General features: G+C 26.0%; 1 protein-coding gene across 2 annotated transcripts in view; it reads right to left on the reverse strand.

Moving 5' to 3' along the window:
• Window positions 1-19,676, reverse strand: part of LOC129988698 (phosphatidylinositol 5-phosphate 4-kinase type-2 alpha-like) — a 29,000-nt gene continuing 9,324 nt past the window's right edge. The window contains exons 5-11 of one of the 2 annotated variants that reach the window (XM_056096970.1): window positions 17,416-17,568; window positions 16,578-16,724; window positions 14,292-14,330; window positions 12,631-12,687; window positions 11,801-11,914; window positions 7,770-8,055; window positions 1-3,542 (exon numbers count right to left, since the gene is read on the reverse strand). In XM_056096970.1, coding sequence (XP_055952945.1) covers window positions 3,358-3,542; window positions 7,770-8,055; window positions 11,801-11,914; window positions 12,631-12,687; window positions 14,292-14,330; window positions 16,578-16,724; window positions 17,416-17,568 — 981 coding nt within the window. In that variant the 3' untranslated portion in view covers window positions 1-3,357. The remainder of the gene's footprint in view (window positions 3,543-7,769; window positions 8,056-11,800; window positions 11,915-12,630; window positions 12,688-14,291; window positions 14,331-16,577; window positions 16,725-17,415; window positions 17,569-19,676) is intronic. The other variant, XM_056096971.1, reaches the window with a different exon arrangement.

A 19,676-nucleotide genomic window follows, 5' to 3' on the forward strand; every position in this document is an offset into this window, starting at 1 on the left:
TCCACACCAAGACATTTATTGCATTAAAATATTTTTACAAAGTAACACAGGTAACTTTACAACACCTAATGGTATAAGCAGCTATCATATGTATATACAATACTGGCTTATATGAAAGCACAGTTAAATATATCAATCTGGAAAGTGGCATTCCAAGAACATGAATAGTATCAAACAATTATGCTTCTGAACAGTGTAACAAGACACAGAGGGTAACAGAAGTGAACAAGCAACTACTGGTTTTTAAATATACAAAATTACAGAATATCACTGTATACTTTTAAATTGGTTAAATATTTCTCAAAGTTAAATTTTAACATTCAATTTCCAAGTTACTATAAATCTACAAACATTTATCAACATATAATAAAAAAATCACTTGTGCAAAATGTAAAAAGAGATGCTAATTTTAGTTCTACTACAGATAAAACAATCTCTTTGAAAAAATATTGTATAATATAAAATTGCTATAAATATGTATGTATACCATACGTATGAATGACCTATAATAACTATTGGCATCAAACTATGAAAATTTCACTTGATTTAAATTTGAAAAAAGCGCAACATTTATCTTTCATAAGTTTTTAGCCTGTTCAACCCTACACTGCACAGTAAAATGCATAATTTAAATGCTCATATATTTGCTTTAAAACTTTCTCATCAAATGGCATGTTTTTGAAACAAAAAAATGTGTTATTTTATTAGATATTGCTTTATAATCAAATACTTATCCCATGTTATGTTTTGAAATAAAGGCCGGATTTTATTTGTGCATTTAAGTAATACAAATTCAATATAATTTTTTTTTTGAATTAAAAAAACTTGATTTTAGTAAATAACATTCATTTTTAAGCCCATGATTTATGTATGCAATTTTGCATATTCGTGAAATTGCATAAAAGAATCATGCCTTTTTTTTAAGAATGGTATAGTTGGTATTTAAAAACAGAGAAAAAAATCACAGTGTAAGGTTAAATACCTATATTTTGTATTCAATTATTATTGTACAAAATTCAGTTACATAAAACATTGTGCATTTAAATATTCTTTTAGGCATGCCAGACGATTAAAAAATATAAAACACTGAACACATTTAACATCTTACAATACAAAACAATCGATCCTAAATCTCACTTTTAATAACATTAAACAAAAAGTTTGTAAAATTTACTTAATTGTTCATTTGCCATAACTTGATACACACTTATAATTAGAAATTTACATACATAATTAATCAAATCATTATTACATGTTTACAAATGAAAAAAAAAAAGTGACTTAAAAAGCTTAATATTTACAGCTCATATCACAAGAGAGCAATCAAGGGGGGAAAACACATGAATATAAATCAGATTTTACACCACGCTAAAAATTAACTAGGATATGTATGAATAAAACAAGGGGAGAAAATTGGAAAGTTTATAAAATCTACTTTGCTACAATAAATATAGCAGATTCAAAAGGAATGCCAAATTCAATAAAAAATAATACATCATACATTGCACATTTCTTTTTAATAATCACATTATGAAAATATGTGAGCACATAATAACACATCAATATAATCACAGAAAAAAACTGCCCTTTTATTTTTGCTATGCTAAAACCTCTTCAAAATATAAATTTTATATCAGGAATTTTGAACTTTTTTTTCTTTCATTTTTCTAGAAAATTATAAGAAAGTATTTACGGGCAATTTAGAAAGAAAATTTGAATTCTATATTTTATAGCTGAATAATAATTTATTCTTACAGTAAATTATCAATAGCACAATTATCCCAATCATTAAGCTGTCAACATTTCAAATTTTAAAATAATTTTAAAGACATTAATGGTATAGTTGCTTGAAAATTATTACATCAAAAAAAAGTATAATTACTATTTATTTTAAGTAAAAATAATGCAAATCCTTTTAACAATTTTGATACTAAGTACAAATCACAATATTTAAAAAGTTAGATTATTTTTTTCAGACAAGTAAAAATTACAATTTGGAGAAAATATTGCTATTTTGCGTGAATATGAATTTAAAAAATTATGAAAAATTGGTACATTTAAACATCCACTAATTTAAATGCATACATATGTTAAGATTAAGGACTATTCTTTTTTACTACCTAAAATTAAAAAGAGTAGAAAATTTATATTTTGAAATTTTTTGTCACTTTAAAATTTTGTCACTTAAACAGAAATTTTACAGATAAAATTCAGTTGGGATATGATTAAGCTCTTAAAAAAGAATCATTTCAAAATTTACATATATGGGAAAATTCCATTCTTTTAGTAATTTATCGCTTTTAGTAAGTTTTGCTGCAGTTGCAAGAAGACTTTTAAAAATCTATGTATATAATACATGCATATTATATTTATATATTACATAATATAAGCCTGATTTGCATATTTTTTCCATTAAAATTTGTTCCATTAAAAAAAAGAGTGGTTTTTATAATCTCTAAGATAATTGGATTTATAAATAAGATTTGTCCTGAATTTGAAATGATTTTTCAACAAGTGTTAAAAGATCATGACAGTTTTTATACACAAAATAGTCTTTTGTAATTTTAAATATGATATAAAACTACACATCAATCAGAAAATGTCGTATAAAAAGAAAAATTAATTATTTTTAGTATTAATTATAAAATAATTAATGTATTATAATGAATTATTATACATTATTTGTATATTCATTACATGATTGTTTAACATGTAACTTCTAAATAGTTGTATTTTAAAAATTTATAACAATTTTTGGTATTTATTTTAAATTAATATACAAAGGGGGAACAAAATTTATTTTCATCAATTAATGAAAAACTTAAAAGATAAAAAAATACAGCTAAGATATTATTCATTAAATAATTGTCTTCATAGGAACTGATAAATGAATTGACTAAACAACTGTTAATGGAATAAAAGGAGGATAAAACACAAAATTAATATACGAAAATAATCCACAAATCAATTTTCAGCAGAAAAATAACAATACAAATGAAAAAGTTAAACATCAAAAGTTGCTTTACAATACTGATAAAATACTAGAAAAATTCAACATGGGGTGAAAAGATGAACCGTAACATGCACTGTATTTTCACACAACATTTTGACAATTAATGAGTATGATTTCATAACAAATTTGAATAGATAAAATAGGAGCGACTACATGGCTGCCCATTTAAGAGAGCCTAGGTTCATGTTCTACATTACTGCAACTGAACATTTTTTTTTTTTTTGACAAACCATCCTTCTTCCGAAAAATGGTACATTAGCATGTTAAATGCTACATAACATGAACACTATCATGGAATGGCAACCATATTGAGTAAGTTCCATTTACCTGACAATTTTAAAAGCTCACTCCATTGCCTTTGCTATGAAATCAATCAGACGCTTAGCATACTGTTCTGGGTGAACTGTTGAGATCTCTGCATTTGTTCCATGCTTAACAACCTTAGCTGCTTGAGCTGTTCGCTTTTTCATGCCATAATGAGTAAGAACATCGACTAAAGCTAAGAAATAAACCTCCTTTTTTGGAGCACCTGGAATAAAAATACATCATTTTATACCAGCAGAGGTACAAAACTTTTTAAGTTTATACAAATAGAACAGTGTGACAATAGAAGGGTTTGCTGAAAAAAGATGTAGCTCCAACCTAAGGGAATTTGGAATTACATGTACTATCATGTGGTTAAAAAAAATAAAAAACAATATTTGGTGCCAGAAAAATGTAGATCAAATCGTTAGTTCTCGTGTTATTCAAGAGATGGAGCTGTCAGTCTCATTTATTTGGTGCAATATAGAGGTAACTCCTGGAGCTATCGTTACTTTTTCTGAAGATTCTTCTACTTAAGAGTGCAAAATGTAAAGATGTCATGAAACTAGCTTGCAAATACATCCCACTAAATGATATGTGGTTCTATGATGGACTACAATCCGGCGACGCAGCAGATGAGCCCAACGTTACAGAAGGAGAGTGTGATGATTAATAGGAGTATAATTTTTTGTTTTTAAAGCCATGTTGTATGTACGTTTTGTTAGTTTACTTTAAATAAAATAATATTACAATAAATTGCATTTTCATTGTGAAATATTTTTCATAGAGATAAACAGACTATCTATTTGGTTACAAGAAATTGGTAGCTCCAACATTCCAACATGTGCCACTTCATCCGGAAAATACAATTTTGAGTGAAAATACTGTCATAATATGTGGGAACAATTAAGAAGATTGACCAAAAGGAAAATCTTCACACACTGTATAATTTGTAATTTTCAAATATTTATTACGGTTTTGTGCAAACTTGAATAATGGGTGCTACTTCCTTTTCATAGCAAACCCATCAATTTTCAAAATACAAATCCAGATGGAATTGGTGTACAATTATAAAAAATGATTATTTAATTCATTTATTTGTTTTGCTTACTTTTCCTATTCAAAATTTTCATATTTCATAAAGAAAAAAAAAATTCAAGGTTATTTCAAGGAACTTTTAAGAAAATTCTTATCTTTTCCATCATTTAGAGAATAATCTAACCTTCAACATTTTAGGGTGGACATTTTAAAAATATAATCCAAGTTCTTTTGTGATTTTTAAATTCTTTACTCAACCTCATTTGGTCAATTAATAAGAAATCAAACTGTTTGCAAATATGTTTAAGATTTTTAACCTCCATATTTTTATTTTAGGAACATCTTTTATCTATGACTTCAGTATCATTAGAATCTTAATTATCTTCAATAAGACTTTTGGCCTTCTGAATATTTTGACAAAAACTTATCACTTGATCCTTAAATTCTATTAAGATAGAATCACATATTCTTTTTCTTGCAATTGCTTCCAATCTACAAGAATAGGAAAAATGATTTTCATCTTATTATACCAGAAAGGGTTTGTTTAGCCAATTTCCTTGAACCTAAACAAAGCTTTTTGTAAACAGTTAAGAACGATTTTATCCAAATGTTTATGAATAATTCTTTGTTTGGAAAATCAAACTTAGAAATGTTATTTAGAATTGTTAAGACCTTCAAGAACATTTTTCATGACACTGAAAGTTTTCAAAAAGGAAGAAAATATTTTTCTTATATTCTGTCAAAAAAAAAAAAAAAAAAAAAAAAAAAAAAAATAGATTTGACACAATACTAAAAATGGATAGATAATTTAGGTCAGTGCCAAGAAATACTATAATTTGATAAGTAGCGTCAGATTTTTTATATATTTTGCCACTAATTTATTATTTTGATGTTTGCATTACTTTCTCAACATTCTTAACACATTACTAAATCATCTCCCATTTCACCTGCTTATTCAGTATCATCTCATTCTCTAGCTACTTAGTTTTGCATATCTTTTTTGGAAGTTTTCTACATTGAGGACATTAGATAGTCTTCCCTTCATGTTGGCAATTTTTTGAATAAATTATACCATTTCAAAAGGAAACAAATGTCCCATATGAATAATATTTCCCTATGTCTAGTTGAATTGTTGATATATTTTCAATTAATTATATTTATAAATAATGACACAGAAAAATATTTTTGCATTTCTCTATTCAATAAGCCAAAAAACTTGCAATTTACTGATAGACCATTTATTTAAATGGTAAAAGAATTCCTTATATCAATTTTCCCATAGTAAAACATTCTTATAAATATCTTTTAGTCTATGAAAATTGAAATCCTATTTTTGGATTTAATTTCTTCATTAGTTTTTTTTCCCCATTCAGAACCAATTGTGTAAATCCACTTGCTTTATTAGGAAAGATTTGCTGAGGACTTTATATCCATTAAGATCAACTGGACATTTAAGGGAACTGTGAACATTTGTATTTCAAAAAAATGATTTTTTATTTTAGTCTAATAAAATAATGGGCATTTCATTGATTACAAACGTACATAATTTGCATAAGTTTGAAAAGTCAAAAGTTTATAAATTATCCGTTAACTATGTATCTAACAATAACCTTTAACTATCTATCTCCTATAATAAAAATAACATTTTTTGCCTTATTTTTAAAAAACATGTTTTCTTCAAATTTTATAAATATGGAATGCATTCTATTCATAACACTCACATGAAATTTTATACAACAATATTTACAAACATTATGCATCTGCTAAAGACATTTTTTTTTCTGAACAAAAGTATTAATCAGGAGACTTTATTTATCAAGCAAAATATCATATGTTTTAGATTTTTTAAATCGTATGGTATTTTTATTTTGTCGAAATCTTTATTATAAGCAAATTTAAATGAAAATAAGCTCACTGTAATTTTAAACAAATACTTGCATATTATATTAATTTTGGTGTGATTTTACTCTGAATTATTTTTTCTGAGCATACTGATTTGTGATTTTGAACTTGAAAATTTTTCGCATCACAATATATACTCGATTTGCCATTAAAAATAACATACTTTAAGAAACAAACATTTTTTTTTTATTATTTTAAAATTAAAATAAATCATTCATTCTATATGCCTAATTTTTTTAAAATCAGAAATTAAATTTCATTTGAGAAAACAACAACAACAACACACTTTTCACTTAAATAAAACATCCTTAATGTATGGAGCAATATCAAATGAATTTCTTTTTTTTTGGGGGGGGGGGGTGAGATGCAGGATTTTTGACATTCTTATTGAATTAGAACATTTCACAAAACAAGTTTGAATGATCATTTTAGTTCTGCTTTAAAGGACTGTGAAGAAACAATGAATAGTATATTATTTTTAACTACTAGATCGATTTTGACAGAATTCTCATAGCAACATCCTTTATTCTAGGACTGGATTTTCAAAGCAACGGCAACTCAAACTAGTTTTCTCTTCTCCCTTAAATTATGGATGAATATCTCAGCCATTTTTTGAAGGACCAGGGTTGCCACTCAAATCTGGGGAAAAAATTCCCTGTACGTACATTCAAGACACAAAAAATACAAAATCAGCATTCATGTGCCAATTACTAAGCAATATGATTTTAAGGAGTGGAAAAAGCAAGGAAAGGAAGCAACAATTCAATATTATTCAAAATAATAACATATTAATTAAAGGTTTAATTCATATATATATATATATATATATATATATATATATATATATATATATATATATATATATATATATATATATATATATATATATATATATATATATTTCTTTTTATTATCTAGAATTTAGCAGGACCAAATTTATTTATTAAGGGGGGATATATTATCTCTTGTGCTCTTTAATAATAAGTTACACAAAATTAAGAAGGGTGAAATAAAACACAAAACATTTTTGTTATCATAATACAAATCATCTAATGATTATTTAAATAAAAAATATATTACCAAGTACAATTATTTTTTATTTATTCATTTTTGCCAATTCATGTATTTGGGCATCAATTTCTGCAAATTTTACACCTATCAGTTTCATGGAGCTAATCCTTAACAAGTAAGGTACGACATTTTTGGCGGCCTAACATACATTCTTTAGCTATTTTACTTTTTCAGTGAACATGAGGAACAGATAATTACCTTTTCTTATTAAAATAGTCAAGATTAAGATTTAAAATATTATTCCGCAGAATCCACTAACAACCTAAGCAGAATTTCAGAACGAACAAAACATTCTCTTTAAATTTGCAATAATTTCATCAGAATCATTTTAACAATTGCTTTCTGTCTTGAGAACCAATCTTTAACCAATCATTTGCTAAAGAATCTATAAACACTTTTTTTATATATAAAAACAAAATAAATATCAATAAAAATAATTCACCTTCAGGACTACGTGTAGCATATATATCACGAGAAGACTTAAGCATATCTGCAGTGAAAGGCAAATCTTCCCTCAGAGCCGGAGGGGAATCGGGTGGTGTAGGCACAGCACCCCCAATACCACTGCCAGCCGAATCTTCATCTTCATCAGAACCGACATCACCTCCACTACCTTCCAAATCTGAAGTTTCGACTTTTTCTTTTTCTTGAGCATCTTGTTCACTGAATTCACAATCATGAATACCCAAGCAGACAGAATAATCCATTAAGTTCATTGAAGAAAGAAACTGAAAAGATAAAATTTTCAAGCATAAATAATGATGATATGAACATCAGATTATTTTTGTCTCACTGAATAACAAACAGCCAATATAAAGTGTAAATCAAGCAAAAAGAGGGGAAAAAAGCATTTAAAGATTATGTGCCTATCAAAACAATAATAGTAATATTGCAGAAGTGCTGTTAATCCCAATTTTTGAACTCTTGTCTATTTCATATCTATAAACTTCTCACTGACAATTCATGATCTAATAAATAGACAAAAATGATTTCTCACTAAATTGACCAATTTCAAATCTTATATTTTTGGATAAAAAAAAAAGATCTTTATGGGTTATAAATGAATATTAAACATTTGTTAATGCTATCTAGTACAAGATATATGAAGGGGGAAAAAAACTACCGTAAATAGAAATTCAAAGTATGGATTATTAAAATTCTATGATGGAATAGATCGATTCTACGTTCAAATTTGCTTAATGTACATCACAAAATATCAAATAAGAAATAACTCAAATTTTTTTGCTCATCTTCTTTACCAATTAAATTGATTTTGACAATTTCATCACTTAAAAAAATATTTTGCAATATTTTAAATCTTCCCCACTACTTCACAATTGCTCCTGGACAGAAATAATAAAGGTTAAATAAAAGTTTCTGTTAACGATTTTATTTACATACACACTTTCCACCTCTTATCTCTTCCGTAATCAATCAATTATTCTGATAAAAAGAAAATTTATTTTTAATTAATTCAAGATAAAACCATTTTGAAATGTTCTTAATTAACTTTCCAACAATAATCGGGACTAAGGATAATGATCTGTATGCACAATTAATTTTAGATTCTTTATTGAGTGCCAATGCATATACATTTCTGACTCAGCCTGAATGTAAATGTGTAAGCCTTAAAAAAAAATGCAAATTATAATTGTTTTGAGAACCACATATTTATATACATTGGTGTATTATAATTATCTTGTTGATCCACTCGAAGGTAATTTCTTTAACACAATTTATAAAACAAAAATGCTTCTTCTTTAACAATATCAAAATGCAATAATTGAGCTTCTTGTATTGTACAGAAGTTTTATTTCAACAAAAGGCACCAGCACTATTTTGAAGAGAATGTATTTTAGACCTTGAGGAATAACATTTGCAATTTTAATATTACATCAATCATTATCTACCAATGAACAAATGTGAATGACTAACTTAATTCTCCCTTTCCCTCTTATACATATATATATATTACGCACACACGCATCTTATACATACATATATTATACACACACATATTTTAATGTTATTTAAAATATGTAACAATATAACATGATAGCATATTTTAATTGATATGTTTTAAGGGCACATGCAGAAAATTACCTTTTAAATGTACACGTTACAGAGAAAATACGAATTTTAATTAACAGTGCTAGGGAAAACCTAAATTAACTAGGGCAGGGATGGCGAACCAGTGGCGCATGCCATTGATGGCACCGGACACAATATTTTGGGCACGCCACCGATCAAAACAGTTTGCATTTTAGTTCAAAATAAAAAAATTCACAATAAAGTAATACGAACAAACATTAGTGTTCCCAATCCATTTAAAATTTCCCATTCCATTTTTAAAAAAACACATATATTTGTACGGCTTTTAAAAATTGGCTTGCTAAGAAAGAAATTGATTTGAAAAGAATTGTTTCAGTAACTGATGGTGTTCCAAATATGGTGGGAAAAAGATGTTTTCATTAGTTTATTTCAAACAGACGAAGGGCATTTGATTCTTGAACTCCACTGCATTATTCACCAACAAGCCTTGTGCTCTAAGAGTGGTTTAACATCTTTTGATAATATAATGGCTACAATATAATGGTATATAATGGATTTCTTATATCATGATAAGATATCTTATATCACAATATAAAAGGTTCTTTTATATCATGATATACAATGATCTCTTAATAATATAATGGATTATGATTAGTCACAAAAAATAGTCAACCTCATATCATTGTAGGTTTAAAATAAGTGTAATTAATAATAATAGAATAGATTTAAAGTAAGCGAAAAGACTTCGAATTAAGGCTTTGTGCATGAAGTTAACTCCTTGTATAATGGCTTATTAATGTATAATAATGTTTGCTGGTTGAACCACGGGAACATACTTCAAAGATTTGTTGACTGCTTGGAAGAAATCAGGTTGTTTCTCCAAAATGAGGGGGGAAATTGAACAATACTCACAGTTGCTGGATGTTATGTGGCTCTCAAAATTGATGTTTTTACAGACATATACCAACAATTTAATGAATTGAAATTAAAGTTTCTAGGAACAAATAAAACAATTATCGTCATGATGGATCTCATTCGTGACTTTGACGCTGGGCTGCATGTTTTCAGGAACGATATTATTACAAGAAACTACAAGTGCTTCCTAAATTTGAAATATATATATATACATCAAAGATTTAGATGTACATGAGAAATCAGACAAAGAAAAAGTTATCGAAGAATTTATTTCCGAAATTGATTCTTCAATCAAGGAATTTTAGCAAGATTTTCTCAGTTCAGAGAATTATTGGAAACGCTCAAGTTTATTATGCACCCTGATGTGACTTCATTTAATAAACTGAATTAGTCCCAATTCAATTAGTCGGAAATTAAAGAATTTGAAATGCAACTGATTGATTTCCAGTCTAACTCAATATAGATTCAAAAATTTATTGAAACAAAAAGATTAACAAGCAACATAAATAAAAATGCCAGTAACAAAAGTTTGGAAACATGGAATTTGATTCCAGACACATTTAACTATTTTGAAAAGCTGCATCATGCTATTTTAAATATTTTCATCTATCTTTGCCTGTGAGTGATTATTGTCAGAAGTGAGTAACAATCAAAGGCTCTCTTAGAAACCGTTTGGCAGATGACTACAATTCAACATGCATTTTTCTAAAAGTAACATCTTACAATCCTAATATAGGTTATTTTTCATCTAATCTGCAAGCACAGAAGTCACACAATACTTTAATTTGAATTATTTGTATAACTAAAACCTTTACTTCGATACAGTGCAAAATATATTTTTTCGTAGTAAATAAAGAGTTTTGAGTTATTATTTAGTTTTATTATTATCCTAATAATCATGAATCAAAATTATTTGACGGTATTTGCTATACCTGATTAAACATTTCTTTAGAAAAAAAAAAAAAAATGGCACTTTGATCCATAAAGGTTTGCCACCTCTGAAATAGGAAAAACACGTTCTAACTGACAGCACTAGGAAGAATCGGTATCTCTAGCTATTTCCGGTTTTGTTCAGTAAAAACCATGCGAGTCTAGATTTGTGGCTTGTGAGATAATAAAGATAAATAAGTATAATAAAATACTAATAAAGTAAAAACAGAAAAGTAAAATTAAAAAACAATTAATGAAGTATTTTTCCCTTCAATGATAGGTTCTTTCTGCAAAACACTGTTTTACTAAGTATAGTTTAATACACTAATCTTGGATAGATAAAAATAATATTACCCAACAATAAACAGAAAATAATATTACCCCCAGTAAAAACATGAATAAAACAGGTTCTACCTAGTGCTCAGAAAGTGTTTTACTTAGTAAATTTGGGTTCTCATTGTAATGTAAACAAATAATTTTGAATTTTGACTATGGTTTTAATGGGTTAAAAAATTTAAATACTATAAAATAAATTCTTCTACAGTAAAATAAAATATATGTGGCAATCCATCTTACCATAGAATCAGCAGTAAGCATTTCCAAAATCTTTTCTTTGGCTTCTGGTCCTATGTATATTTTACAGCCATCTTTCACAAAATCATTATCTTTCAGGACAGGAATATCTTTTTCCTGTTGTAAAAAAAGAAAACGCATAACATGCCTTAAGTCTATTTAAACGATTACATATTAAAATTAATTCATTATTCAGTTTCAGAATACAAAGAATTAAATATATTTGAAAACTTCTATTTTAATTAAGTTATTGCCTATCAGCTTTTCATTGAATTAAATTACAGGATTCCCCCCCTCCCCTCTTCTCATGGCATTGAATTGGCATAGAAAATTTGTGCAACAAAAATCTTAATAACTGTCATGCAAATAAAAACCAATGATTTAATTACATTAATTTTATTAACCATTAATAATGATTAATGTTTTTAATAAATTGCACAACAAAAATGGAATAATACCTATCTTGGAGATATATGTATAAAACCTAACATTTCTAAAAAGTCAATATAGTTTGTTAAGAATGACAAAGTGTTTTCATTTAACACAATTTTGTTCTACATATTTAAAAATTAATATTCTAATTGAAAAACTATTGATTTTTATAATGTACAGAAAATATGAAAACTCCAATAAAAAAATTATAATTTTTTTTTGTTTTAGTTTTTTTGCAATACAGTAAAGTTTAAGAGGTTACAAGCACTAATTTAAATGCCAATATTGACATTTTATATTTAAAACTTTAAAAAAAAAAATCAGCTGGAGCTTTTAATATTTTGCTGTATCATCTTCCATCACACAATGTGATATTGACAATTTATTATTAAAGAACCGACCTGAGAAGGTTTAGGTTTAACTGTGGATGGGATGATGCCCTCTCGAGAAAGAGTAAACTAAAGAAAAAGAAAGGAAAATGTATACAAAATTACAATAATAATACAATGATCCACAGAAAAACTGTAGGAGATTAGGGGCAAAAATATGTAACATGCTTTTAATGTATAATATGATCATGCACAACATAAAATTTTGCATGCAAAAATACATTCCTATCTACAAAATATCTGGGATGTTGGCTCAGGCCATACATTGATTTGATTTAATAACTAAGATGGAAGGCTCAATGTAGAAAATATCAGCATTTTTACTCAAGCACTCATTTCTTTTTAAACATAAAGTCTAGTAATTATCCAATTTTTATAGCATAATCACTCTTAATTGTAAACAGCAATTTTGAATTTTATTTTTTAGGGTAGAAGCTTTTGAAGCAAATGGAATAAAATTATTTATTGACTTAAATTTTCATAAAAGTGTGTGCCTATTATAATTTGATTATTTTTTCAAAATAAATTCATATATTTATAACTGTTATAAAGCATGATTAATTACAATGAGAAGTTTTAAAAATGCAGTGTAATAACTAAAATTATAATCCACAAAATTTTAAAGTAATTTCAGAAATATATATATATATATAACCTTAAAATATAGCTGGTTTGAAAAAATACAGAAATATAATTCTAGTAGAGCACTTTTTTTTTTCTTTTGAATTATTGCATTCCAAATCATATCCTATTCTGCTATAAAATTGGTTGCATTTGAAACAACAACACTACAATTTTTTTGAGAGATATTGTTTTTGTTTCAAAATGCATTTTCTGATTGAAGTCACATTTCAAAAATGAAGATAAGAAAAAAATTACATATTATATGCCAAATTATTTAGTGCTTCATTAAAATCCTTATCATGTGCCAACTTTCTTTCTTTTTTTTTTTTTTGATATATGTAATTACAAGAATAGAAAGTCTAGAACTCAATATATAACAATCCATAGGATGGTAATAATATAAAAATAAAGAAAAGTTTTGAACATTTTTTGTACATGTATAGAGATCAATATTTTAACTGTAGTATTGTATCATAAAAATTAAAATAATTCACAATTTTCAGCAAAGTTCTGTGTTTGTTTAATGATATATTCCAAAAATCTCTTTTATGGTATCTAGCAACTTCTATAGTTCTAAATCTATTTTTGTATAAGCAATGTTTAAAGATATTACAAATTTAAATTCATTTTTTTTTTTTTTTGGAGGGGAAGGGATAGCTTTCACACATTACTAATAATTTAAAGCACTATGCCTACATTGATAAACATACCAATAAGGATTTATAAAAATTAATTACTTCTTAAAAGAATCCAAATTGGAGAAAAAATATCAAATTTTTAACTTACTATTAATTTCCTATAAAATAATTTTAGAAATTAGAAAAAAATAATTCAGGAAAAAAACTTAAAATAAAAAAGATGTTGAAGAAGTAATGTTTACATAAATATAAATAATGTAAAATATATCAATGTATATTCAGTTAAATTTATTCCAGTAATAAAAGTAACTGTAAAATTTTATAATGTGAACATTAAAAAAACTTATGCTAAATTTAAAAAACTTCATGAAATTTTTCATCTGAATTTCTAGTAAATTTATTAAAACCTACCTTCTCTTTGTCACTCGCCTCTCTATCAACAGTTGATCCCTTTTGGGAAGAAAAATAGAAACATATCAAATGAGATTCATACAAAAATTTAATTTTAATCTTTAAGACATATTTATTAATTTAAATCTTATGTGAAACTCCTCAAATTGTCTGAAACAGGGAAAATTATTTTTAGGAACACTTAGAAAGATGCAGTTGTTTGTAGTTTTCAACATGCAGCTAACTTGTCTATACTAATTAGAGATTTAAGAGAAATTTAAAAAAAAAAACATAATAGAGCTTTTATATAAAAAATACTTTTACATAAAAAAAACATTTAACACTGTTTAATCCAATTCAATCAAGCCTTTATATCAAAAGGATTGCCACTCAAATCTAGAAGAAAATTTCCTGCATGTATATGTAGTAGAAGAGTAAACATGTGAAAAACACTTATGAGCTAGTTAACAATAATCCACTAGTTTTTATTAGAGAAAAAAAGCAATGAAGAAGTACATAAAAATCAATATTACCTGAATAACAGTACATTATATGGATGTTATATTAATATACGGTGGGGGTGGGAATCAATTTACTACCTAGAATTTAGCAAGACATAACTCACATATTAAGGGATAAAAAAAAAGATTTGGAAACTTACCTCATACTCTCTAATTTTAAGTCAAACAAAATTAATGAATACAGCAAAATAAAACATAAAATAAGATTCTGGCTATCATAATACAAATCATTTAATGATTACTTAACAAAAAACATTACAATTCAAAACTAAGAATCATATTTTTTCTTTACCAATATATCCGAGAAAAAAAATTATGCTTCACTGATCTTATTTGAGATATATTTAGAAATCCTATTTGATCTTTTCTCATAAAAAAAAAAAATCACTGATTGACAAAAACAATTGATTAAAGATAATAATTCTAAAAAATTAATAAATAATACATAACATTTATTAACAAAGTTCAGAATGATGAAAGACACATGACAAGTATAGAAATAAGAATTTTGCTAACATTAAGCATCAATATGAAAATTTTTTACCATTGAAACTTATTAAAGGTAAATATTACAGAATTTACTAATTATTCTAAAGAGAATATTTGGAAATGTAAAGAAAATAATATACATATCACAAGAATTTATTCTTTTAATGTACATGCAAAAAAATACTAGATAATTATTTTTCTCCTTAGTTTAAAAAGAACATTGCTTAATAGAATAGCAGTTATTTAAGATAAGTAAATATAATCATGACATCCAATGGGAAAATTAAGACTTTTAAATGATATCAAGAAAAGAGTTAATAATATAAATTATCAAATAATAAAACTTTCAAATAACAATGCGAGATATATAAAATTTACTTTATATTTTATAAATTTTAACAAATTGAGATTTTTTCAACTCTATGAATCAATCTAACGACCTTTGTTGTTGTATTTATCATAGTGAAAGAAATGCAGGAGAATAATTATATAATAGAACAGTAAATATTTATGAAAGGCAAGGCAATATATGCTTATATGCACTTTACCAATTAAAATTTAGAATTATACAATCTGTAATTGTTACTAGCATAATTAGGAATAATTTTTCATTTTGAACTAAATATTCATTTTGAGGACTATTTTTGAAACTATATTTTCTAAGTAGTTCTTATGAGAACTACTTTTGTGTTTTTAAAATTCTTAAACTTCTCATCTCATTTATTTAATACCATTCTTTTACAAGCAACAAAAAATTATTTAATTTTACTTGAATTGTTGTGGTCTATTTTTAATTTCTAAAAAGTTAATTAATAAATATATTCAGCTTGTATAAGAAAAATTTTTAAGTAAAAAGAAAAACAGAGTTTAGAGTTTGACAAAGATTTTGAAGCTTTTTTTCTTTTTCTTTTGCAGTCTTATGTTTTTCATAACTCGATATTTCTAAGAAAATTTGATTTTGTTGTTTCACAGTTTTAAAAACTAAATGAATGCATTTTTTCCAATTCAAAAAGATTTTATACACAATATAAATTTAGCAAAACATATTAAATTACTGATACATGCACAATGCTTCATATATTCATGGCTAACATTTCATCATAGATGGTTCAGATATAGATAATGTGCAGTTACATTTTTCTCTTTGACACTCTTGCATATATAATTCTCTCATTAAAACAGTATCACATGGGAAGCAAAAATTAGGTTCTTTGGACAATAATCTTTTTATATTAAAAAAACTTATAGCCTTCTAGTCTAGTTTTCATAAATGATAATATAGTTTAAAGAAACTTACTTTCAAATCATATTTCTTATGAATCTTCAGACGATTTGAAAATATATTACGCATCACAACAATATAAGTTTCTGCTCCATCTACTGTCAATCTGTACATGCCCAGATACTGAGGTAATAATGTTTTTCCATGCCTTTCAACTATATACTATAATAATAATAAAAATAAAAAAAATGTCGATTTTAAAGTATAGTTAAAAACCATTCAGATAATATATTCAGACAAGATTATATAAAATATTAAAAGAAAAGTATATTTGAAGTGATTTATGAGTATCATTTATAACCTCCCCCCCCCCCCGGAAAAAACAAGAAATTTTAGTAGCTTTTAAATGATTCATTAAATGAAGAGGCAGGGGACCTGATGCCATCTTAAATTTGCTCTTATTGAGCTAATAACAGTACAATGATAAGTGCATTCATTTGTAATTCACAGAGTAATAAAGTCTAACGTACATCTCTAAATTTGATACTGATCAAATTAATTACTAAATGATGCAGATAACCTGAAAATGAAATAATTTCAAAAATAAAAAATGTATCCATAAATTTTAGAAAAATTCAAATCAAAAACAACATTAAAGACAGGTAAGCTAAGATTAAATGGTCTATAAATTTTTCCCAGGTTTTTATGTGGAATTTATATTTAAAGAGTCTATAAAAATAAGTTTTAAATTCTTAACTTCCTTGCAGGAATGAACTAAAAAGTAAAATAAAAAAGGGAGAGGAGGAAAGAAATCAAAGAATGCAGAGTTAGAATTAAAAGAATGGTAAACATCCAAGTCTAAATGGTAATTTTTATTCAGTTCAGAATTTTTCATAAAATGTAACCAACTCACAGGATGGTACTGTTTCAAAAGACTATGCATTTGCTCAACTTCTTCACTCTGTAGAGTCTTCATGATAAATAAATGATCATATGACTCATAGAACTTTGCTCCACTCCTTCCTGGGGAACTAATTTCAATAGGCTGATACTTAGTAAGTGAATTCTGTATAATAAAGAAAATTAAAATTATTACATGAGCTTCCAAGAACTGCACAACAATAATATACAAATATGCATATATTTTATATTATATAAAGAGGCACAATCTGAGTAACATTAATAATAAGTAAATAAAAATGTCTATAGAAGTAACAAATAATTCTTAGATAATTTTACAAATCATTCTTAGATAAATCAATTACAATAAGTGTTTGTTAAATCGCAAATCACTGAATAAATAGCTAAAATAATTTTTAAATTTGGTAAAAACACTTAAAACTTCAGTTTTTTCAAAAATTATTGATCTGGTATTGCATAATGCAGAATTATATCCTATTTCAGATATAGTTCATATCAAATTTCAATTTCGCATTTTAATGGTTTGTTAAAAAAAGACGATACTTAAATTATTACTAATAAGATGAACTCTACTCATTTTCTTTATGAATGAAACATAATGGCTTAAATGGATGAACTTTAGCATACTTTAAGGCATCCCCCACTCTTCTGCAGATTTCATATATCGGGGGATAAAGGACTTAAGGCCTTATTGAACAATACATATACATGGGCAATCATCAAAACATACATGTTTTCTTCACATTTCTGTTCTAGGCTGGTTATAGTATGTTATACAATGTATGATATGTTTGCTCTAAATATCACTTCAAAATGAAATTATATGGTTATTTTAAATAAATAATACATTCATTATTTTGTTTTTGTTGCCAGAAGCACCATTTGCATAATATCATGTAATTTTTTATATTGAATTGAAAGAGAAGTTACTGAATTACTCTAGACTTTAGTATTGAGAAAATAAAATTCGTCCATCAGTGTATGGAGGTCTTCAAGAAATCCTTATTGAGAGATTATTACAATAAATGCAGGCAGGCTCATTGTTGGTTCTACATTATTAAAGTTGCTGGGACATTGAGATAAAAGACGATCAAGTTCAAATGAAACATTCAATGAAAAACATCATAAAATCAAAATGTGAAATCCTCAGTTGAAGGATTTTTCTCATTTGAAGGTTAGTGAATTTAATAGGAATATTTATTAATGTAATTTAAAATGTTAAAAAAAAAAGAAAGATTACAAGTGTATTTTTATTAACAAAATTTAGATATTTCAGAAGCTTGAACAATGTTAAATGTAACTAATATAAATATAAACAATGACAGTTATAAAAGAGATCCTATGTTACTTGAAGGTAAAGCAAATAATATTACTGATGAGGGAAGTGAAGAGATCAAATCACATAATCCTCAGAAATTAAAAATGGAATGAGCACAAACAGAATAGAGTATATGAAATTGTGTGCAGAATTAAAAGGGGGAAGAAACTTTAGAACTTCTAACTTCTCTTATGAAAAGTATATGAACTTTAACAATGAAAATTCCAATTAGATTAGAAGTTGCGATTATTTCTTCTCATTCATAAGAAAGAACAATCATTTCTAAAAAAGTTCTAGAACAATTTAATTTGGAAATTCTTTTAAATTTATAACAGGAGAAAGCAGCAGATATTATTACATACATTAAAGATGATGAATTGGGAGATTATGCAAAAGTTAAAGCCGTATTATGAAGAGAATTTGACTTACACCCAAAAATTTAGGAAGATATAATGCCAGGTGAATGGAACAGACATACAATTCATATCTAGACAAACTACAAGTTGAAATTATCATTTGAAACTGAAAAATGTGATAGATTTGGAAACTTTAAAACAATTTGTGATATCAATAAAATATGTTCAATTGTTGACAAAGAGATTATGCATTTTATGAATGTAAGAAGAGTAAATTTCTTTTGGTTTAAACCAAAGTTTCCGCAGATTTGGTTAAGGAAATCACTTTATATAATATATTAAAGGAGAAAATCTGTGGTTGAGAGTTTTAAGCTGAGTAATAAAAGTGGTTATCCCATAAATGTATCAAAAGATTTACTAACTGGTATAAAGAATTCTAATTGTATTCCATGAAGTAATGAAATTCATCTTTCTATAAATTGATCTATTTATAAAAGCATATCTGTCAGCAATAAAATTGCACTGGATAATTGAAATATTTGTGTTTCAACAGTTTGAGGAATTGTAAGATAATTTACC

The sequence above is a fragment of the Argiope bruennichi genome, chromosome 10 (genome assembly GCF_947563725.1).
Source record: "Argiope bruennichi chromosome 10, qqArgBrue1.1, whole genome shotgun sequence".
NCBI classification, from domain to species: Eukaryota; Metazoa; Arthropoda; class Arachnida; order Araneae; family Araneidae; genus Argiope; species Argiope bruennichi.